Source organism: Huiozyma naganishii, chromosome 11 (assembly GCF_000348985.1).
Source record: "Huiozyma naganishii CBS 8797 chromosome 11, complete genome".
NCBI lineage: Eukaryota > Fungi > Ascomycota > Saccharomycetes > Saccharomycetales > Saccharomycetaceae > Huiozyma > Huiozyma naganishii.
Window position 1 is genome coordinate 48,555 of NC_035932.1, and position 22,576 is coordinate 71,130.

At 46.8% G+C, this 22,576-nt stretch overlaps 12 protein-coding genes across 12 annotated transcripts; 9 read left to right on the plus strand and 3 right to left on the minus strand.

The window, feature by feature from the left end:
• Positions 1-58: 58 nt before the first annotated feature.
• Positions 59-715, plus strand: HUA1 (Hua1p; the record flags this gene model as incomplete). Its single annotated transcript, XM_022610335.1, has 1 exon — positions 59-715. One exon carries the CDS (start codon positions 59-61, stop codon positions 713-715), a length of 657 nt encoding a protein of 218 aa, XP_022466642.1.
• A 304-nt stretch (positions 716-1,019) lies between these two features.
• On the plus strand, positions 1,020-1,742 carry FOL2 (GTP cyclohydrolase I; the record flags this gene model as incomplete). Its single annotated transcript, XM_022610336.1, has 1 exon — positions 1,020-1,742. One exon carries the CDS (start codon positions 1,020-1,022, stop codon positions 1,740-1,742), a length of 723 nt encoding a protein of 240 aa, XP_022466643.1.
• A 196-nt stretch (positions 1,743-1,938) lies between these two features.
• KNAG0K00310 (uncharacterized protein) lies at positions 1,939-2,808 on the minus strand (the record flags this gene model as incomplete). Its single annotated transcript, XM_022610337.1, has 1 exon — positions 1,939-2,808. One exon carries the CDS (start codon positions 2,806-2,808, stop codon positions 1,939-1,941), a length of 870 nt encoding a protein of 289 aa, XP_022466644.1.
• A 500-nt stretch (positions 2,809-3,308) lies between these two features.
• BIO2 (biotin synthase) lies at positions 3,309-4,445 on the plus strand (the record flags this gene model as incomplete). The annotated part of the gene is made up of 1 exon (XM_022610338.1): positions 3,309-4,445. One exon carries the CDS (start codon positions 3,309-3,311, stop codon positions 4,443-4,445), a length of 1,137 nt encoding a protein of 378 aa, XP_022466645.1.
• An 878-nt stretch (positions 4,446-5,323) lies between these two features.
• On the plus strand, positions 5,324-6,427 carry SAY1 (steryl deacetylase; the record flags this gene model as incomplete). Its single annotated transcript, XM_022610339.1, has 1 exon — positions 5,324-6,427. The coding sequence occupies one exon, from the start codon at positions 5,324-5,326 to the stop codon at positions 6,425-6,427; it is 1,104 nt and encodes a 367-aa protein (XP_022466646.1).
• Positions 6,428-6,631: 204 nt separating this feature from the next.
• Positions 6,632-7,429, plus strand: BUD32 (serine/threonine protein kinase BUD32; the record flags this gene model as incomplete). Its single annotated transcript, XM_022610342.1, has 1 exon — positions 6,632-7,429. One exon carries the CDS (start codon positions 6,632-6,634, stop codon positions 7,427-7,429), a length of 798 nt encoding a protein of 265 aa, XP_022466647.1.
• A 238-nt stretch (positions 7,430-7,667) lies between these two features.
• On the plus strand, positions 7,668-10,073 carry APL6 (AP-3 complex subunit beta; the record flags this gene model as incomplete). Its single annotated transcript, XM_022610343.1, has 1 exon — positions 7,668-10,073. The coding sequence occupies one exon, from the start codon at positions 7,668-7,670 to the stop codon at positions 10,071-10,073; it is 2,406 nt and encodes an 801-aa protein (XP_022466648.1).
• Positions 10,074-10,230: 157 nt separating this feature from the next.
• TNA1 (Tna1p) lies at positions 10,231-11,823 on the minus strand (the record flags this gene model as incomplete). Its single annotated transcript, XM_022610344.1, has 1 exon — positions 10,231-11,823. One exon carries the CDS (start codon positions 11,821-11,823, stop codon positions 10,231-10,233), a length of 1,593 nt encoding a protein of 530 aa, XP_022466649.1.
• Positions 11,824-14,041: 2,218 nt separating this feature from the next.
• RAD2 (ssDNA endodeoxyribonuclease RAD2) lies at positions 14,042-16,981 on the plus strand (the record flags this gene model as incomplete). Its single annotated transcript, XM_022610345.1, has 1 exon — positions 14,042-16,981. One exon carries the CDS (start codon positions 14,042-14,044, stop codon positions 16,979-16,981), a length of 2,940 nt encoding a protein of 979 aa, XP_022466650.1.
• A 192-nt stretch (positions 16,982-17,173) lies between these two features.
• On the plus strand, positions 17,174-18,271 carry MTM1 (Mtm1p; the record flags this gene model as incomplete). The annotated part of the gene is made up of 1 exon (XM_022610346.1): positions 17,174-18,271. The coding sequence occupies one exon, from the start codon at positions 17,174-17,176 to the stop codon at positions 18,269-18,271; it is 1,098 nt and encodes a 365-aa protein (XP_022466651.1).
• Positions 18,272-18,409: 138 nt separating this feature from the next.
• GND2 (phosphogluconate dehydrogenase (decarboxylating) GND2) lies at positions 18,410-19,891 on the minus strand (the record flags this gene model as incomplete). The annotated part of the gene is made up of 1 exon (XM_022610347.1): positions 18,410-19,891. One exon carries the CDS (start codon positions 19,889-19,891, stop codon positions 18,410-18,412), a length of 1,482 nt encoding a protein of 493 aa, XP_022466652.1.
• Positions 19,892-21,240: 1,349 nt separating this feature from the next.
• On the plus strand, positions 21,241-22,539 carry DBP8 (ATP-dependent RNA helicase DBP8; the record flags this gene model as incomplete). The annotated part of the gene is made up of 1 exon (XM_022610348.1): positions 21,241-22,539. The coding sequence occupies one exon, from the start codon at positions 21,241-21,243 to the stop codon at positions 22,537-22,539; it is 1,299 nt and encodes a 432-aa protein (XP_022466653.1).
• Positions 22,540-22,576: the final 37 nt, after the last annotated feature.

Consider the following 22,576-nt stretch of genomic DNA (forward strand, 5'->3'; position numbering starts at 1 on the left):
GTGACAGAGCCTCCAGGGACCAGCCAATCTCGAAAAGCGGCACTCACATCTGTGTATCATGGGGGGAACGTACGCAAGCTCCAAAAATGGGGCCGCGGCAGAAGACCACAGCGAGCAACTGCCCTCTTACGAGGAGGCAGTGCAAGAGGAAATGCAGCCGCCATACAGCGAAGTGCCCACACGTCCACCGAGACCGTCAGGGCACTCGCATTCAGTGCACCAGGCGCACCAAGCACGCCCAACACGCCCGGCACGCCCCGCGCCACCACCTCCACCTCCACCGCCAGCAGCACCAAGACCGCACTCGAACCCGGCATTGCCCTGGGTGTACCCTGCGAATTTCCGCTGCCCGAAGTGCAACAACACAGGGTACAAGCTCAAGAACGGGAAGTCCTGCCGGTCGTGCTGGCGGACATTCGCCCCGACGAACAACGTCGGCATGAGCAACGGGTCCAGCATGTACGGCAGCGGACCCATCGTGCAGCCAATGGTGCAGCCAATGATGCAGCCGATGTACGCAATGGGCCCGCCACAACTACAACCACAGCCGCTGATGGTGAGACCGGGCGATCCAAGACTCGGAGGAGTGCTCTGCGGCGAGTGCAGAGGTTCCGGCCGCGTGCGGTTCTTACTCGATGAGGACCTGTGCCCGCTGTGCAATGGTGTCGGCCGCATAATGACTACATCTACAAGACCACAGAGACGGTACCGCTGAACACAGGGCCCCAAGCGGGTTTTAAGAGGACCCATCGCAGCTGTCATCACACAGTTTTCTGTGTCTGTGAAATGTGTGCTTATGAAAGCTGAAAAATTTACATGAAGTAGAAAAAAAAATCGTATAAAGAATCTCGAACTGAGACGGTGTCGTCGCAGTTGCAATTGGTAATTTCTGGGTGCTGTGTGGGAGGGAGTGTGATGGTATATTCTTAGTTCGTGAGGTCAAATTCAAAGAGTGTCAGGTGCAATTGTGATTGTTCCCTTTATTGGTGCCTCTTTTCGAGTTTTTTTTATACACAAGGATGCATACGCCGCTGGCAAACGAGATAAACAGGGAGTCCACGCCGTTGAACACGAGGCCCATTACTCCGTATACTTTGAAAGCACCCGTAGAGGCGGACGGGTTTTCGTGGCCCTCTTTCGGGGCCAGGCAGCGCGCGGAGGAGACGCCCGAGCAGGAACAGCAACGGATTGGTAGGATCGCCGACGCGGTGCGCACGATTTTGACCGAGGTAGGGGAGGATGTCACTAGAGAGGGGATCTTGGACACGCCGGAGAGGTACGCAAAGGCTATGCTGTACTTCACGAAGGGGTACCAGACGAACATCCGGGCGGACGTCCTCAACAACGCCGTCTTTGAGGAGGACCACGAGGAGATGGTCATTGTACGGGACATTGAGATCTACTCGCTGTGCGAGCACCATCTCGTTCCCTTCTACGGGAAAGTCCACATTGGGTACATCCCCAACAAAAAGGTCATCGGCCTCAGCAAGCTCGCCAGACTCGCAGAGATGTACGCTAGAAGACTACAGGTGCAAGAGAGACTCTCCAAACAGATCGCGATGGCACTGCAGGCGATCTTGAAACCGATGGGTGTCGCCGTCGTTATTGAGGCAACGCACATGTGCATGGTTTCCAGAGGAGTCGAAAAGACCGGGTCGTCCACGGTCACTTCCTCGATGCTGGGATGCTTTAGGGCTCACAGAACAAGAGAAGAGTTTCTCACTTTGTTAAATAGAAGGTAAAAAGACAATCAAGAAACTAATGAAATGGGGACCCCGACAGAATATTGGGAATGCAGGAGTATATCTATAAATTGTACATGTTGTGCTTATTTCAATACCACACTCATAGTTATAACACTTATGTCCCGTGTATAAGAAACCCGTTTACCGTACCCCCCAGGGTAAATTGTTATCTTTGCAAGTATTCCATACGCTTTCATAACGGCATCAGACTGCCCAGAATACTCTCAAACGTTGAAAACGCCACAATGAGAAACCCACCAGAGGGACCCATCCTGCATAGAACAGGCACTATGCCTCTGTAAAGAGACCGAAAACCCTCCTCACTTCTAATTCGCAGGATAGACGGCCACGCCCAGCGGTATTTAGCGCCGTGGACCCCGCTTTGCATCCTAGACTTGACCACGTCAAAGGGGAGACTCAGGAAACAGCTGAGACAGCCGCCAATTGAACCCGCGAGGAAATAGTTGAAAGTTTCCCCGGATCTCGTCCCGGAACTCGGTAACAGCGAGCGGATCTGGTGGAGGATCCCAAAATACCCTGCGTTCCATACCGTATGTCGCCACATCGTCGGCTCAATTCCAATTAACAGACTGCGGACACCTTGTGTCCTGATAACGTGCCTGACACAGTGCACAAAACTGGTATATGGAGTCGACGGCGACTGCAGCGCTATTTTCACGTACTCGAAGGGCGTCACCACAATGGATTCGGCAGCACCGGCAGACGCGCCTGCCAAGATGGCGATTATCTGAGTAGTGCTGTCCTCATTCAACAGAGCCCTGTACATGTTCTGGAACTTGTCATTGTATGCAAATTTAATAGCCCTCTTGGGTGCCTCCATGAGAAGCGGCGAGCTTATTCCCCTGTAGAAATTACGGTAACCGCCCGTAGTGACTATTTTTTTGAAGACAACTGCAATCTGTCTGTGCTGGCTCGTGGAAATCTGCATTCTGGTCTTGATAACGTCCACAGGGTACATTAGGCATATTTCTGAGACACCGGCCATTGCACCAGCTGCAAATTGAAACCCAAACGGTAGCCGCACTGGCCCATTTTTTGCCATCGCAAGTTCCCACTGCATTGAGGGTAGAATCTGTTAATGGTAAAACTGTAATACTCCTCATCGCACTACCATTAAATACATTTACTTGGGTCTCTGCTATGCTAGTCTGGTCGCGCTCTCGTTACCGCGTGCGTTACCTGAGCTGCGCTCGGGGAGTCATCTTAGCATGACTCCCTTCCAGAAAGGGAAATTTTTTTTTTATTGAGAGATCTCGGCTGCACGCTGCAATACAGAAATGCTACAGGCAGTCCATCTCGAAGAGGCACCTGTTGGGCGTTTTAGGCACTGGCATCCTCTAAGAGTTGTTGTGTCCATGAGAAAATTTTTAAGCTGGGCACATATGCTTTGTTTTCTTGATCATGGTTTTTTTCTTTGCAGAGTGCACGTTTTAGATCATATAAAGCTGGGACTAGGAATGGAAAATAAATGGTAAAAACAACATCATACATCCTTCTTGCACCTTGCTACAGTCACAGAAAAACACACATTACAGTTAAATAATGTTAACCCGGGCTTTGAAAATACAAAGAAATAACCCTTGGAAGAGGAAATGCTCTTTGTTAAAAGCAGGCTGTCATGCGAGAACAGTTCATTCGGTAGCTTCTCAAACGCCTTTACAAGTGGCAATGTCTACCACAGAACCAATAAACACTTGGTCCAAAGAAGAGCTTTCGGAAATCTATAACATGCCTCTATTAGAATTAGTACATAGAGCTCAGATCCAACATAGAAAATTTCACGACCCGAGCAAAGTGCAAATGTGTACTCTGATGAGTATCAAAACAGGTGGATGCTTGGAAGACTGTAAGTATTGTGCACAATCCTCGCGGAACAACACTGAGGTAGTCCCCGAGAAGTTAGTAGATGTTGAGACTGTCATTGAACAGGCCCAGCAGGCTAAGGAAAATGGTTCCACTCGTTTCTGTTTGGGTGCCGCTTGGAGAGATATGAAGGGGAGAAAGTCGGCAATGAAAAAAATTACCAACATGATCTCCCAGGTCAACGAGATGGGTCTTGAAACTTGTGTGACACTGGGCATGGTCGACGAAGAGCAATCCCGCCAATTGAAAGAAAGTGGGTTGACCGCGTTCAACCACAATGTCGATACCTCACGGGAACACTATGAAAATATTATCACCACGAGAAAGTATGATGACCGGCTGAAAACCATCAAGAATTTGCAAACCGGTGGGCTCAAAGTGTGCAGTGGTGGGATCTTGGGTTTGGGTGAGACTGCTAATGACCGGATCGGGTTTTTGTACACTTTATCCAACATGTCCCCTCACCCGGAATCAGTTCCAATTAACAGACTGGTTCCAATTAAAGGTACCCCAATTGTTGAGGAGTTGAGCAAACCTGGAGTCAAGCAGCTGGAGTTTGACGATATCTTGCGCACGATTGCAACCGCTAGAATCATAATGCCGAAAACAATTATCCGGTTAGCAGCTGGCCGTTACACCATGAAAGAAAACGAACAAATCATGTGTTTCATGGCGGGCTGTAACAGTATTTTTTCAGGAAAAAAGATGTTGACAACGATGTGTAACGGATGGCAAGAAGATAAAGCAATGCTGCAGAAATGGGGATTGTCTGTTATGGAACCCTTCAAGTACAACGTTCAGCAACAATTGAAATGAACACTGCGCCTGGGCACAACGTAGTAGTGGCCACTTATTTATTATCTTTTTATTTCACCTTATTTAATTTGTGCAAAACGATCGAACCTTTCAAAGTGTGCTGAGAGTTGGTATTGATCGAAAGCCGAGGCGTTGAGTATCGTGTAATAAACGCATTCTGTAAAACTTTACTATATCTTTTTACTTCTCCGTGGCCATTTGGCATCAACAAACAACAGGCATGCTATATCGTCTTGAGAAAAGAGTTGGAAGGGAATAGAAGTTAAACTGAATCACTTGATAAAGCACTGTTGCTGCAGTTTTCTGTGATCATTAATATCTTCAGATATGCTTCAACGAGGGAAAACAACGTTTTAAGAGTAATGTGGAATTATTTTTTTATCAACTCAAGCCAGCATTGAATTGATGCCTCGCTGTATAGTGTTTGATAGGTTTCGATTGGAAAAATACTCTAGGTGCATAGATTTCTTTGGAATTCATTGGTATGCTCTCAAATATATCAGTAACCAATACAGGGCAGTACGGATGTTGGGTTTCTCAGGTATTAAGTGTTATTTGAGATCACATTAATCGTTTTCACCATTACATGTTGGATTGAAACTTCCACGATGTGTGTTTTGTCTTTAGTGGTGGAAGACATACAGTAATGTTTTGAGAAAAATTGTTATCCCGATCAGTTGAAGGGCCAGCAATAATACAGAGTATCATCTTCCCTGGACTGGTACGGCGCTCGTGTCTAGCGGTCGTCGAAGATGAAATAGGCTTGGTCTCAAAATTTTATCTGCACAATTATTATTTATTATTAGCGACTATCCAGAACTGATCCAGAGTTAACGCTGCGAAATATAACTAGCGGGCATACCCTCCCACACAACCCAATGTGTACATCCAGTGCCCTTTTTATACTGAGGATTATTGTATTGTTGCCGATTCGTCTTATTCAAGGCGGAATCAAGACCTTTCGACTGGGGGCATTGAGTGGTAATATCCTGGTTCGAGTGTTCATGAGGGAAGCATTGCTGTTATGCGATAAAACAACCTTCAAGGATGTCTTAAATCCTTTATTTGACATGTGTTTAAGCATATGTTTAGGCAAAAAAAGCTTTGAAGTTGTCTCTTACCCATTCAAAGATTTACAAACAGAGGCATTGGCATCTCAAACAGCAAATATCTCAACCAAATTTTACTGGTATTGTAAGCCAGACAACTTCGACCCAGAAACAGATCCCTTGATAATATTCTCTCATGGTGGTGGGTTTGCCATCAAGGCAGTTCCTACCTCATTGTTCTTCTTCAGGAATTTGTCTCGACTATACCCGCGGACAAGTATAGTGATGCATGACTATACGGTTACTGACATGGACCATGATTCTGTGAGGCATCCAAGACAACTACTAGAAACAGTTGCGCTATATCTACACTTTTCTACGATATTACACTACAAGAATATTACCATGATAGGCGAATCTGCTGGCGGCCACCTCGTATTGTCTCTCTTGCATTATTTGGAGACAAGACATTTACACCTTCCTCGTAAAGTTGTCGCGGTCAGCCCCTGGTGCAACCCAAATGTATGCGACCCTGAAGAGAGACGCAAAGCTCCCTGTAATGGATCACTGGACTCACTTTCATTCAAAGGGTTGGACAAATTCACTGCGCTGCTGAAACCGAGCGACCCAATATACAATGCGGATCCACTGTTGAATCTCGAAACAAATTTCACTCCGGATACCTGGAATGCGGTGTTGAAACAGACACAAATCATGGTGACATACGGAAGGCAGGAAGTTCTAAAGTTCCAAATCGAAAAGTTTGTCTCCAAACTTGCCCAGCTTCCGTCTGCTCCAGCTAACCTTACAGTCTATGAGGATGGCAATGGCGGACACATCGAGCCCTTCCTCAATTTCCAAAGAAATGAAACAGTTTGGTCAATGCAACCAAACATTGCGTCCATTCTAAAATTCCTAGAACAGGGACCCTAAATTCATTTCATTGAACTCACGGCCCGACAGAATGGTGCGACTTCGCGACTACTCCTTTGCTTCACCCACCCCAATCTCAGCTGTTTTGCCTCTGTTGAAGTGGATAGTGAAAAATATTTAAAGAATTGAGAATTTGGTGGACGAAGATGGGGCAGATGGGGCAAATGTTTCATAGACAAATCGACAAGTCAGCAGGGGTCAATTATGTCTGAGGAGATAACAGGCCAAGTTCGTACGTATGTGACAGACAATATCCCAATTACACTGATCTCCCAGGGAGCGGAGGCTGTTGTATATACGACCCCAATACATCCATATCTCCCTATCGATGACTCTACAAAAGGCGAGAAATATATCATAAAATACCGTCCGCATAAGCGTTATAGACACCCATCAATAGATCAAGCCTTAACGAAGCATAGAACTGTGGGAGAGGCGCGTCTTTTGTCGAAGTTGAGCCAAATAGAGGGGTTACAGGTTCCCAAACTGATCGCCTGCGATGTGTACAATGGTTGTCTATGGTTAGAGTTCTTGGGACAAGACCTTCCACAGGGCGCCGGATTCAGTAATCTGAAAAACTTTCTATGGATGCATGCAGCAAATGATCCCTATAGCAATGTCGTCAGAGAGACTCTGCTGAAAGTTGGTCACCAAATTGGTCTCCTGCACTGGAACAACTACACACATGGGGATCTGACAAGCTCTAACATCGTACTTGTGCGGTCACAAATTGTGGACGGTTGGGAGCCCCATTTGATTGACTTTGGGCTAGGATCTGTTTCCAGTATGGTCGAGGACAAAGGTGTCGATCTTTATGTTTTGGAAAGAGCAATCATGAGCACACACTCTGAATTTGCAGACAAGTACAACGCTTGGATTATTGAAGGATTCAGTAACGTTTATAAGTTACAGGGGAAGGCAGGCCAGAAGAAACTAGACGAGTTGTTGAAGAGATTCGCAGAGGTCAGAATGCGTGGCCGAAAGAGGACTATGATAGGGTGATCCTTGATCAGAACACTGTACAATTATATAGAAATGTGTACCACCACATAGCATATCAAGCCCATCACGCCATGCAGATAACGCTACAATAGCGGTTTTCGGTCAAGTTGATCTGGAGTTTGTCCCTATTCACGTGGGACGCGGGATTGAATCTAATATTTAACTTTTGCAAACTATAAATCGATCACCAAGCGTAAGCTGCAATCAAGAAAGCCAGGTATCAATAGGAAGCCCGCGCATGACCGACTCTCTCAGCCAATTGGCCTCCGCCTTGGAGTCTTCAAGGGCCATTACCATGGAGGCAGCGGCGGTAGTCGGCTCGAAGCTAGGCGAAACGTCATATACAAACTACTCGAACAGTCTGAACGCTGAGCAATTAAGGACGTTTTTGAACTCGCGGAACACCAGAGAGGTGAAGGATGCCATGAAGCGGATCATATCCTTGATTGTATCTGACGACGCCACGATTGATGTTGAATCATTCTTTGCAGACGTTTTGAAGAACGTCACTTCAGAAGACCCCAAAGTGAGAAGATTAGTTTACATTTACATGTTAAGGTTCGCTGAAAAGGACCCTGATCTTTCCCTTTTGTCGGTAAACTCTTTGCAAAAGACCCTGAATGACAGTGATCCTGAAATTAGAAGTTTTGCCATCAAAGCTCTTTCAGATATTAAAATTCCGTCTCTGATTCCCATTGTAATGCTGAGCTTGAAAAAATACATTACAGATACATCGCCCCTGGTTAGGTCGGAAGTCGCTTACGGATTACTTAAAGTGTACATGTGGAAAGATCAGGAACATTACAGAGAGGATGTAGGGAATATGCTGAAGGAATTACTTTCGGACTCAGAACCGCGGGTCATTTCTGCGGCGATCCTAACTTTCAAGGAGTGTTTTGCTCAAAACCTTGATTGGTTGCACGGTCACTACCGCTATTTTCTGAAAGTAATCAAACAACTGGACTCTTGGGCTCAATCGTATCTAATAGAGTTGCTGATAAGATATGTGAAAAAATATATTGAACCACCCACAGTGACGGACATTTCATCAAATGAGCCAGAAACGGCAAAATTGAATAAAGGATATAACAAAGTGCCATTTCCAGTGTACAAAGTAGAAATGGATCCTGATTTACAACTGTTTTTGGATAAAATAGTACCATTGAGATTCCGGTCCAATCCAGTTACTGTCCTTTCGTGTTGTAGTGCTTTCTATCAACTCGCTACCCCACAACAATTCAAACAGTCGAAGTTTCCGGAAGCTCTTTTGAGATCGTTCAAGACATCCAACGACACAGCCATTCAAGTTAATCTCTTACACGCTGTTTTGTTGTATTCGAAAATGGATTCCACCTTATTTTGTCGCCATGTCAACAGCTTTTTTGTTCTCCCAACGGACACAATCTTGACGTCGTGTTTGAAACTCGAAATACTGGCCACTCTGGCTAATACATCCAACATGAACACGATTATCCGTGAGTTGAAGTATTATATATCGCATTCAAAATTTGAGAGAGTCATAATAAGCGCTGCATCCACGTTGGCCAGTTGTACTAATTTCTCGACGGGGCTCGAAACACATGTAATGAAATGGCTTATATCACGGATGGAGAGTAGCACCCTTTCCAGTAGTGTTCTCGACTGTTATGTTAGTATTATCCGGAAACTGGTAATCAACGATCCAGTTAAGCATCTTCCTATTTTGATCAAACTTGCAGATATCCTAGAAACTCAAGCTGGTATGGCTGATAATGCTAGGGCAGGGTTAATATGGCTCTTTGGTGAGGTTGCACTAATAGAGTATAGGATATGCCCTGATATTCTTCGAAAGCTCGTTCCAAGCTATTCGGACGAGGGTGTTGAAACAAGAAATGCAATCTTACTATTTGCTGCTAAACTTCTTTCATGTGAGATTGACAAAGATGCCGCTAACTTTGATATGGGGAGTTCTAGAATTGCCGCAATTTACGAAAGTGTGTTATATCTTGCAAAATTCGACGATTCGTTTGACGTTAGAGACCGTGCCAGATGGATCTCATCTATTTTTGAGTCTAAAAGATACGAAATTGCTGCACTATTGTTCCAAGCTCCCAAACCAACTACAAACAAGTGTACGGATAACTCTTTCAGTAACGATGATGTCGCTGATAATTCAATAGAGACGTACTTCGAATACATACCCTGGAATAGCACCCTGGAAACATTCGAAGATGACATAAGAAAGGAGACTCCATTGAAAGATTATGCAAAGTACAAGACTAGTATATCTTCAAACAGCTTTATTAGCGGCAACAATATGTCTAGGTCGTTCCAAAGCGGAAGCTCTGAAGGCGACAATATAACGAAGGTTTCTGGATCTGCTGATTCCAAGCCAAGATCGAATAATTTTACCTCAACTACTGGTAGAAAGTATAAGTTGCAAAGTTTGGATGAGTTTTTTGCGGATATTCCAGTTTCTTCAGTCAAAAACACTGTACCTACGAACGGCAACAGCCGACAAGTTAGAAGAGTAATTGAGGAAGAGGAGACGTCTTCATCTGAGGAAGAAACCAGTGGCGAGTACGAAACTGATTCAGGAGACGATAGCAGCACAGAGGAAGATGTGCAACATGATCCACCTAATAGCCCACCGCGTGTGCAATAGACATTATCACTGTAAGCTAATTTCACAAATATTTTCAAACGTAAAAGTGAATGTAACAACTGAATAGAATTATATAAAGGCATGTCCTTAGTTCTGGGACAACGGAAAGAAAGGAGAAACAGTCTATAGCACAGCTGAAGATATTCCTAGAGTGTACTCAATACATGTACTTAAATTCTGGATTTAGGTCACTCAACCTCTCGTTGTAAGGTATTGGCTGGTCCAATTCTCTGCAACGGTCGATAATTTTTTGCTTCTTGATGTTTTCTCTCCTGTAAAGTAGAAATTGAACAAACGTCAAAACCAAAGAGGAAAATTGGAAGGCGAGTGAAATTGAAAGACCTTTGATGTACCTTGGTTTATCTCCCTTTAGAAAGATCTGACCAGAGACCAGCCCTGATCCGGAACCCAAAAATAGGTTGACCCCAAGGGCGGTGGCCCTTTTAAAATAGTTCCCGTTATTACCGCTCAGCCACAAACAGTTGACCGCCGCGTTAACGTAAATTCCCATACAAAGGATGTAGACACCAAAGTATCTCACCGCATGTTTTTGTGAACCCAAAACAATGGAAATACCGATACATGTGGTCAAACATGCCCCCATGATAAACGGCGATCTAAGTCTGATTCTATCTGACCACACGGCACAAATGAAAAAGGTAATGGCAGTAAGGAAGTATACTGGCACTGTCATTAATTGGGCTCTTACATTGGTGAATCCCATTGACGTAATGATAATGGGGAGGAACACGGTTAGACCGAAGGTAGTCAAGTCAATACCGAAAAGTGCGACCGCCGAAACCCATGTCTTTATATCTTTTAGCGCTAGTTTCACCTGGAACCATTCAAACTTTTCATCTGGGTTGAAAGTGCTCATCGTCTTGTATCTTTCCACGATGTATTCTTTTTCCTCCTTGGTAAAGCACCAGGTGTCCTCCAATTTATTGCTTAATCCGAAGACATAAAATGGCACAAACCCGATGGAGATAGCACCTTCAACGATGTAAATGTACTGCCACGCATTTAAACTGCCGTTAATCTTAGAGCAACCATACGATATCAACCCACCGAACGACGACGACAGACACGCCGCACTAAAGATGAAAGCAAACCTCATTGCGTACTGTTCTCTTCTGTATAGCACGGAGAGGTACATGTTAATGGCAGGGTAGATCATACCTTCGAATGCACCCAACAGCAACCGCACCACCAAAAGTTGTGGGTAGTTCTTAACCCAAGCGGTACACAGGGATATAGCACCAAACGAAAGCAGACAGAGAGACATCATCATGGGTGGGCCCATGATCTTCAAGAGGTTGGCTCCGATAGGGTCGAACAGAATGTACGTCCCGAAGAATACAGTAACACAGACGTTGTATTCTTTCCCCTTCAGTTCCAAGTCCTTTGACAGCCCTGCAACTTCAGCGTTACCAATGTTGGACTTATCCAAGTTAGACAGAAAATACAACGCTCCCATAAGCGGTATCAGATACATATCCATCTTCTTCAAGATACGTTTTTCCATAGGATGTGCGATTGAAGGTAGAGTATCGTCATCTGTGCACGAACTTGTAGCTATTAATTCTCTCTGGGAACCTTCATCAACGTTCTTCTTTTCTGTAACAGACCCACGACGGCGGTGGATCTCCTCCGTCGAATCTACCTCGGAGAATGAGACCTGGTTGGGGACGACCTTGTCGTCTGACGAAAACGTCATTTTGTCCACCAAACGATTCACAATAGCGACCATGTTTGGAGGAGGGGGGCGATTGGAAGCTAGATGTGGCTTCTCAGGAGATTGGACAAGCAGTTTCCTCTCGTGTTGGTATGGATAAGAGATCCTAACTCGAGGGAACTCCTATATCTAATTTGCAGTTATTTTGAACCAACAGGGACGGTGCAGTTGTTCAATTAGACGAAAAATGTCAAAAAAAGAAAAATAAAATGAAAATTGAAGAAGAAGATGACGCAGAAAGAGGAAGAATATATATATAACGATAAACTGTGAAACCCGTAAATGGAATTTCTACAACACAGGAGCAGGACGGAAACAATAAATATTTTGGAAAACATGTCCTGAACCATCGAGTTTATATAATTTTTCACCAGCCGTGAAGTAGATGAAGATACAAACCACCGAACGCAAATGGACCCCTGTGACTCCGACGACAGCTATGACCCCGCAGATGCACGGGTGTTGGCGCGGTCTCAGTCCTCAGAACAACTGCAGGAAGCAAATACAAAAGTGGGAAATGGGGTAATGGAACGGCACATGGTGCATTACTGTTGGGTGTGGGATCCTGCGCAAGTGGAAACTCTTGAAGCCTTGTGTTCAGTGGTAGTATAGTATGTTCTGTATAGAGTGGGATACGTAAAAGTGAGGGAGCGGAAGATCCCGTTTTACAATTCAACTTTCTTCAGCATAATAAACATCCTTTATAATACGTAGTTAAGTGACTATACTAAAACGAAATGGCTTCTGGTGTGCAATGTTGAGCTGTTAGGCGATTGGAGGGGGGGGTTCGTTGCTACTCTAAAGTTCGAGGAAAATATTTTTATTAACGTCATTCACCATTTTTTTAAAAATTTCCTGATTGGGATTATCTGTCGCTCGACTTAACTATGTGAAGTCATTTGCACGTGACAGTGCTCAAACGGACACAGTCATAAACTTTGCTGCAATTTGTGTCTTTCTGGAGGTGATATTGGGTCATTCTGTTGCTGTTTCTTCCTTGCGGTTATGCGCTCCTCATTTCTTAATTAATTCAAAGTCCGTGAAGTTTTGCGGGAAGAAGTCAAAAAAAACAAAATACAAAATACAAAAATACAAAATACGAAATATGTTGGAAATTATAGGTCCAAACCCTATAATCTTCCTGGAGATAAGTACATTTTTGTCTTACGTCAAAATGGAGAATTGTCACAACGGTATTTTTCACTGGAAAATTATATTTGAAGATATCTCTAGATAGTAATATGTACACTACATAGTTCTGTTTAGAGAAGCCGATACAGTTTTCATATAAGTCCTATCGCCTTGTGATTATGAATCCCGTCAGTGACCAGTAAAATACAAATACACCCATTTGCCAGTGGTCACAGGGGTAATACTATTCTGAGGAAGTACACTGCTGTTTGCTTTTCCATATATCTTTGAGCTGTTTGCCAGGCTCTGTACGGTGCACTTTGGCTTTACCTTGTAGAAGAGGACAGTGTGCGAACGTTGCAACATTGCCCATAGCTCATATCCATAAACAGCCGTAAAGGACAAAATGTTTAAGGTGGTGTGTAGGAAAATCTGGCAAACAATGGTAATCAGGGAAGCGCTAGCTGCATTTGGATTCATTAGGCCAGTTTTGTGACATTGTTGAAGAGTGGTCATCAAGACCCTATTTATGAATGTTCAAATATGTAGGGTTTACAGGCTCAAGTAACATCAAATGGCACTAAAGAAGAATCCCTTTTTCAAAAGGTTGTCACAATTTATATTTCTGATCCAAAAAATTACAACCACCTCCGAATGGACGTCCTCTATCAGTATCTCTCACAACGGTGCAAATTAACTTAGGAAAAAAATTAAAGAAGCTCTGCTTTAAAAAAGAGTCAATTCACAGCACTTTAAGCATTTTAAGTAAATTAAGGCTAGTTTGGGGATGTGGTCATTAGTTGACTGGAACTGTATTCTTGTGCACGGTTTGCTTCTTTCTAACTGGTAGTCTTGCCTTTATTGTATAAAATATAATTGGCTCTAAACTTTTTTTCCAAAAATTTTTTTGAACCCCCCGTAGTGCAGTGGCTATTTACATGATATCTTGAAATGAATACACAGGAAAATTATTTGGGGCTCAATTTCTGGTTGAAGCTATAATGTCCCATTTTTTTGTTCTATTTGCGACAGCAGTAATGAAGAGCAGACAACTACTACTGGACCAGTTATTGAAAGGACATCGCCTACGAGGAAACACAAGATGGGTGTTCATTCTTTTTGGGATATTGTGGAGCCCACAGCACGGCCGGTCCGTTTGGAGTCCCTGGAGGATAAGAAAATGGCCATCGATGCATCTATATGGATATATCAGTTTTTAAAGGCGATGAGGGATCCTGAGGGGAACGCTATAAAGAACTCACATGTTACTGGTTTTTTCCGCCGGATATGCAAACTACTCTATTTTGGGATTAAACCTGTGTTTGTGTTTGATGGTGGCGTCCCCGTATTGAAGAGGAAAACTATTAAAGCCAGAAACGAGGCAAGGCAGGGGAAAAGAGAGAGTGCCGCCAGAACTGCACGGAAACTGTTGGCTTTGCAGTTACATGGACAGAGTGAAAAATCACCGAAGAAGCCTCTAACTGGTACACCTCCGGCAAAGATATTCAGTCCTCAAGATGATTGGGACTTGCCGAATCTTGAAGGTTTCTACTACGACAAGAATGACCAAAGGATAAATGCCCAATACGATGAGGAGAAACGAAGAAAGATTTTAGAGAATGCAACGGTGGATGAAATTCTCGATGACATTGATATTGACTCGATAAATCCAACCTCCAAAGAATTTGAAGAGCTGCCAAATACTATACAATACCAGATATTGGCGAATTTAAGGCTGAAATCTCGGTTGAGAATGGGTTACTCCAAGGAACAACTGGAGAAAGTGTTTACCAACAGTATAGATTTCTCCAAATTTCAGATAGATATGGTGAGAAGAAGGAACTTTTATACTCAAAAACTGATTGGTGTCACCGGTATACATGATGGCGGGGCATCGAAGTTGGAGAATGAGGAAGTTAGGAACAGGATTGCAGGGCAAAAGGATAGAGAGTACAAAATCACCAAAACAGAAAACGGCTGGACTCTCGGAATGGGTGACTTCGATGGTTCAGAAAAAAGCAAAGCTATTGTACTAGATAAGGAGACCGTGAAAAGGGAATTCTCAGGCGATGACGCTGACGACGAAGAATTCGAGTGGGAGGATGTAAATCTGGAATCTAGTAATCCGAAAAAGGACAATTTCGATTACTCTCTCAAGGCAGGCCGACTTCCTCAGTTTGAGGAGACTGTGGGCAATAGTGGGAGCATGTCATTTCTTGATACCCGACCTGCCGAAGAATCGCCCGTAAAGAAGGTTCAAAAGCGGGGCGTAACACAGACTGTTGAGATCGATGAAGAGCCATCTGATTTGGAGGATACCGTCAAGTCTGATGATGATATAATGGATTTTGCGGAAAGAGAATGTGATGCCGATGACGAGATGAAACCAAAAACCGCTATCATTGAGGGGACGAGTGATACAATCCAAAGGACAGCAGTAGATTTGGATAGAGGTGACAACAGTGAAGACGAATATTTAGACCACATGAAGGAGCTAGAACTTATGAAGGAGAGTGTCCTCGCCAAGGCCAAAGGATCTGGTCCATCTGCAAGGGACCATAATGCAATAAACTTGACGACAAACCTAACGGCAACTAGTCAGGGAACATTGCCCCAGACAGCTGGTGAGCAAGACTTAAATCTTTTAATGGGGAAGTTAACAGACTCCTCACAATCGTTCCTCTTCAATTCAAAAGCCGATAAACTTGTCCAGTCGGCGCCAAAACAAATGGAAATTCCGGAAATGCCAGACTGGTTTCAGACTCAACCACAGTTTATATCGGGAACGGAGGGTCAGTCCAGTTTTGTGGTCGACAAGCAACCAAAAGAAATTGAGGGCGCTGGTCCTGGGTATACATTAGTTGATGGTTATCTTAACACGGAAAGCTTTTTGGAAGAGCGGAATAAGGAGCCTGCCACAGACGAAGTAGAGATTATTGAGCCAGCAAAACGGGCGAAGAAGGCGAGTGACGATACTGAAAACACAACCATGCAATACCACGATCATAGTACTAATGCAAGTTCCGTAACGAAGCCAGTGTCAGCACTACCAAATTATGAATTTTCGGAGGAAGAGGAGGAGAACTTGATAAATGACATGAGAAACGAGGTGAAGGATTTTGAGCAATTCAAAACGAACGAGCTCCTGATGAAGTCCTCTGAGGACGTTGTCTCAACCGCGTTTGTGGAGGACGATTTATTCGACCAGCAGGTGAAGGATAAACGAGACGCTGACGAGGTGACCCCTCAGATGGTGGAAGACATCCAGGAGTTACTGTCCCGGTTTGGGATCCCCTTTATTGTTTCCCCCATGGAGGCGGAGGCCCAGTGTGCCGAGTTACTTGGTTTAAATCTTGTTGATGGGATAATTACTGACGATAGCGATGTATTTTTGTTTGGAGGGACCAAAGTGTACAAGAATCTGTTCCAAGACCGGAAATATGTCGAGTACTACGACTACGAGACAATTGTGCGGTCTCTTGGGATCGACCGGGCTCAAATGATCGAGCTTGCTCTGCTGCTCGGTAGTGATTACACACCAGGGATCAAATCGATGGGTCCCGTTTCCAGTGTGGAGATCCTGGCTGAGTTCGGCGATCTCTCCGAGTTCAAGAGGTGGTACGAGGAGGGTCAACTGAACATCGAGGCGCAGAGCAAAGACAACAAGTTTCGGAGGGACTTGCGGAAGAGGCTTGTGAAGAACGATGTGCTGCTGGACCCTGATTTCCCGAGCGGTACCGTCATCGATGCGTACCTGCACCCTGAAGTGGACCATGACAAGACGAGTTTCCGGTGGTCTCCTCCGGATCTCGACATGCTGCGTACCTTCTTGCACCGCCGATTAGGGTGGCCAGACGAGAAGTCGGACGAGGTATTGGTCCCGCTGATAAGAGATATCAACAGGAGGTCTTCGAAGGGCCGGCAGACGACGCTGAACGAGTTCTTCCCGCGCGAGTACATCGAGGAGAACCGCAAACGGGCGAGTTCGGGCAAGCGGATCTTCACGGCGACCGAGAAGCTGAAGAAGAGGCGTCTACGGTAAAACCATGTAATATGTATAAATACAGGGTGTGAGCAACCTCCTCTGCTTTGCTTACCTCATCGCTGGGGAAGTGAACAAAAATATCCGAATATATATATTTTGTGGGTGAAGATGGAGGACCTTTGAAGAACGGCACCCCATTAAAGAAGGTGGACCGTTGTGCACGGTGCGAGGGATCGCGGCGGTCTGGGAATGTCTGAGAATAATGTTGCTGGAGGCGGCACTGCACAGTGGCTCGGGTTCCAAGAGCGGATGCTGAGCGCGAGTGTCGGATCGCTTCTGACGTCGATGACTCTGACGCCGATGGATGTGGTGCGGATACGATTGCAACAGCAGAGCATGACGCAGCTGTGTGGGTGCGATGATATTGGTGGTGAAGGAGGGGCAGGGTCGCTGAGACAGGCGACTGTGCGGCGTCTGCCTCGAGCCGCTGGTGCTGCGGCGGAGGCGGAGGCCCGCCGGGTGTTCTGGGAAGGCGCTTGTTTTGCTGAGTTGAACTGTAGGAGGTCCCATGTCCCGCTTCGTGGTACGTGGGATGCGCTGTTGCAGATCTCGCGGAACGAGGGCTGCTCGACGCTGTGGCGCGGGATCTCGCTGACGCTGGCGATGGCGATCCCCGCGAACGTGGTATATTTCACCGGGTACGAGTACGTGAGGGACGTTTCTCCTCTGCGAGGGGTGTACCCTACGTTGAACCCACTTCTGTGTGGTGCCGTGGCGCGTCTTCTTGCTGCGACGACCGTTGCACCATTGGAGTTACTCAAGACGAAGTTCCAAAGCATCCCACGGTCGAGTGAGCGGGTCCGTGCAGCGGCGATCTTCAAAGACTTGCTCCAGGAGACACGGCTGGAGATCCAGGGACAAGGGTTACGGCGAGCTTTGTTCAAAGGGTTGCAGATCACTCTGTGGCGGGACGTGCCCTTCTCTGGGATATACTGGGCCTCGTACGAGTGGTGTAAGCGGTCGCTGTGGGCGGGGAACGCACAGGGGAGCAACGCTGTGCATTTCGCGAACAGTTTCATCGGTGGGTGTGTATCAGGGACACTTGCCGCTGTGGCGACTCATCCTTTTGATGTTGGGAAGACGCGGTTACAGATACGGATGCTGCAGGGCGGTACTGGGGGTGCCCCGACTGGTGAACCACGCATGTTCCGGTACTTGGCTGGGATATGGCGTTCTGAAGGTGCCTCTGGTTTGTACGCTGGTCTTGGGGCGCGAGTCGCGAAGATTGCACCTAGTTGTGCGATCATGATCTCAAGTTACGAGGTGAGCAAGAAGTTTTTTACTTGAGAGTGGGGAAGAAGGACAAAGTTGGGAAAGATAGAGTAATAAAATCGTGTACATAACAGCGTTAAAAGATCGTTGCTGGTTATAGAACTGTATATATAATATATATATTGTCAGAAAGAGAAACTAGTAGACTCCCGTTCAAGCGTCGTAAGAGGTGGAGGAGACGTTCCCACCGTGGCCAGTCCAGTTGACGTGGATGTTCTTACCCAATGGTAGAGACTCGGAGGCCTCTTCTGGTAGGACTTTGAAAGTGTGGGCACCGAAGTAGTCTCTCTGGGCTTGTAGCAAGTTAGCTGGTAGTCTTTCGGATCTGTACCCGTCGTAGAAGGCCAACGCGGTGGAGAAAGTTGGCGTTGGGATACCGTACGTGGTGGCCAAGGCCAGGGTCTTTCTCCAGCCGGATTGGGCCTTTGTAACGGCGTCAGAGAAGAACTTGTTCAACAGCAAGTTTTGCAAGTCTGGGTTTTCTCTGTAGGCCTTTGTGATTTCACCCAAGAAGACGGATCTGATGATACAGCCACCTCTCCACATCAAAGCGATAGATGGGTTGTTTAGCTTCCAGCCGTAAGTGCGGGCCGCTTCTCTGATCAACATGAACCCCTGTGCGTAGGAGATGATCTTGGAGGCGTACAGAGCCTGTTCCAAGTCGTCGATGAACTGTTGTCTGTCCTTGACGACGCCCTCTGGGATGGCAGGGCCTGGCAAGGTCTTGGAGGCCAAGACTCTCTCGTCCTTGATGGCGGACAGGCATCTTGCGAAGACGGCCTCCCCGATCAAAGTGACTGGCATACCTAGGTCCAAGGCGTTGATGGCGGTCCACTTACCGGTCCCCTTCTGGCCTGCGGAGTCCAAGATCTTCTCAACGATAGGCCTGCCGTCCGTGTCGTTCTTCTTCAAGATGTTGGTGGTGATCTCGACCAGGAAGGAGTCCAGGACGCCCTTGTCCCACTTGGCGAAAACGTCGGAGATTTCCTTGTCTGTGAAGTGGCCAACACGCTTCATGATATCGTAGGCCTCGCAGATAACCTGCATGTCACCGTACTCGATACCGTTGTGGACCATCTTGACGTAGTGCCCGGACCCTGCAGGCCCGACCCAGTCACAGCATGGTTCGCCGTCGGCCTTGGCAGAGATGGACTGGAAGATGGGCTTGATGTGTGGCCAGGCCTCCTCGGACCCACCAGGCATCAAAGAGGGCCCGTAACGGGCACCTTCTTCACCACCGGAGACACCGGACCCGACGAAGAGAATGCCCTTCTTGGTCAATTCCTCGTAACGTCTGTTGGAGTCTGGGTAGTGCGAGTTCCCACCGTCGATGATAATGTCGCCCTTTTCCAGGAATGGCACCAGGTCGTTGATGACGTAGTCGACTGGTTTCCCGGCCTTGATCAGCAACATGATCTTTCTGGGTCTCTTCAACTTGGCGACCAATTCCGCGATGGAGTGGGCGCCGACGATGGACTTGCCCTTGGCTGGGCCATTCAGGAAGTCGTCGACGACGGTGTGCGTTCTGTTGTACGCGCAGACGGTGAACCCGTGGTCGGCGGCGTTCAAGATCAGGTTCTGGCCCATGACGGCCAGACCGATTAGACCTAAGTCAGCAACAGCTTGTTCAGACATTTTGAATGTGGGGGGATATAGATGTGGTAGAAGTGGATCTGTGATGTATAAATCAGCACCAATTGACCTGGGGGGAGTGAGGGGGGAACTACAACAAGCACAAGAACAAGAAGGGAGAGACGACGAGAAGCGGAACAACCCAGATACGACGCTACTTTATATAATCAGGGACGGCGGAGAGGGGGGGCAGCGAACAGCGAACAACGAGACCCAACAAAGGGGAATCTCCCAGGGGCAGAGAGAGGGAGTTCTTAGCGGTGTCGTGTCAAGTATAGGGTATTGCAGTGTGGTGTGCTATACTGAGTATGCTGTGGTATACTGTGGTATACTGAGCAATGCGGTGTTACGGTAATCAGGATAGAGTAAGCAGTTCTGCACCGTACCACAGCAGTGCTACTGCTACACTGTATTGCTGCGGTAAAGGGGGTGGGCGGTGTCCGCGGTGTTTTCTGCGGGGCCCCTGTTTTGCGAGCGTCGTCGGGAATAGGGGTTACGTTTAGGGGCTGCCCGTCGGTGTTATAAGGGGTGCGGGTGTGTGGGTGCGGGGCGTGGCTGTCACGTGGTGCGGAAGTGGGAACCGCACAAAAAAATGGGTGTCTGGCACGTGACAGTCACGTTTTCTACCCGGACACAATATTTTGGTCAAGAGACGCAACATTACATTTTATGGACATATTTAGTGCCAACCGTATTCAAAGCTATCGTCTTATTATACATCTCTAACAATGGAATAAGTATCTTGTAGAATGCAGTCCAGAAGTTCCTTTAGTCCTAAATCTTGAATTTCTTCAACACACGGGTCCAGATTTAGGTGTCTTGTCAATATTACTGTCTACGAACATTACGCTACTATAGCGTATTGCGTGTAAATATACAATTTGGTACGAGTATTTTTATTATCTTAGACTGCTTTCAACGCGTAAATTTACCACTTTCCTATTACGTGACCAAACCGCATTACTCGCGTGATACAAGTTTTTTGTGAGGGGTTTCCGCGGGAGGGTCTCCAAAATTCCAGTCCCCCACCAGGTCTACCGGCCGCCAGATGGAGACAGTTTTCCATTACCCGGAACGCATTGCTTTCTTGCACAGTGAAGGACAAGCTATTATCTATATACCTTTTGCACAGACCTTGCATTTCAAGTGCTACAGCAGGGATTGAAATTTTTGGCAATTTTCTCCGGAGGAATTGAATTTTTGCAACACCGCACCAGGTCTACACTAGAGTCTAGTGTTTTGTCACGTGCCACTTTTTACGCTGTCACGTGGTTCTGAAAATTTTCTGGGCTTCTCTCTTCAATGCGATGAGATGATCTGGAGAGTGTGCGATGAGATGCGTGTGTAGTAGTATGCCCACTGCCCAACACACCATGTCCTTCGCAGATCTCGGATTGGCGCACTGGCTGTGCGACTCCCTGCAAGCCATGCGGATACACACACCCACGGACGTGCAGACACACTGTATCCCGCCCATATTGAAGGGGAGGAACTGTATAGGTGGGGCACGTACCGGGTCTGGTAAGACTCTTGCGTTTGCTGGGCCCATGTTGACAGAGTGGTCTAGAGACCCCGCGGCTCTCTTCGGTGTTGTGTTGACACCAACGCGAGAATTGGCAGTGCAGATTCATGAACAGTTGTGCGCCCTGGGGGCACAACTGAATATTAGATGTGCGCTCGTCGTTGGTGGTGGGGATTTCGTGCAACAGTCTTTGGAACTCCAGGGGAGACCTCATTTTATTGTCGCGACACCAGGTAGACTGGCACACCACATTATTAGTGATACTCCAGAGGCAGCACTCTCCAGCTTGCTGAAACGGTACACACGATACTTGGTTCTCGATGAGGCAGATTTCCTTCTGACACCAACATTCGCATCGGATTTGGCGGTGATCTTGGGGGCACTACCAGACAAAACTCACCGCAGAACTCTCCTCTTCACCGCTACTGTGACAGATCAAGTGTTGCAACTGCGTGAGGGCGATGCATTCGTCTACAACGCTGAGGACGACTCGCAACTCGCTCCAGGGCGTAGACAACTACCAGATACGCTCACCGCGGAGTACTTGCTCGTCCCAGAACACGTCAAGGAGGCGTACCTGTACCATATCCTTGTCTCCAATGAATTCGAGGACTCCACAGCCGTCGTGTTCGTTAATCGCACACGTACAGCGGAGTTGCTACGGCGTACACTGTATCAATTGGGGGTACGCGTCACCTCACTACACTCACAGATGCCCCAATCTGAACGTGCCAATTCGTTACATAGGTTCCGTGCCCGTGCTGCACGAGTGCTCGTCGCTACAGACGTCGCCGCAAGAGGGCTCGATATCCCTCAGGTGTCCCTCGTGGTCAACTACGACGTGCCCTCGGACCCTGACACTTTTGTGCACCGTGTCGGGCGTACCGCTCGTGCGGGGAGACACGGTGAATCGGTACTGTTCGTCACGCAGAGGGACGTCGATAGATTACACGCAATAGAGACTCGTGTGGCCACTACGATCGGACAGTTCTCGCGCGTCGGGGACACCGCTGTGATTAAGAAATCCCTCACGCAGACGAGTAAAGCGAAACGGACGGCAATGATGGCCATGGAACGCGAGGGGTTCGGAGAGAGAAGAGCCCAACAGAAACTAAGGCAGGCTAAATAAGACCATCTATGTACAATATACCGGATTATTATTATAT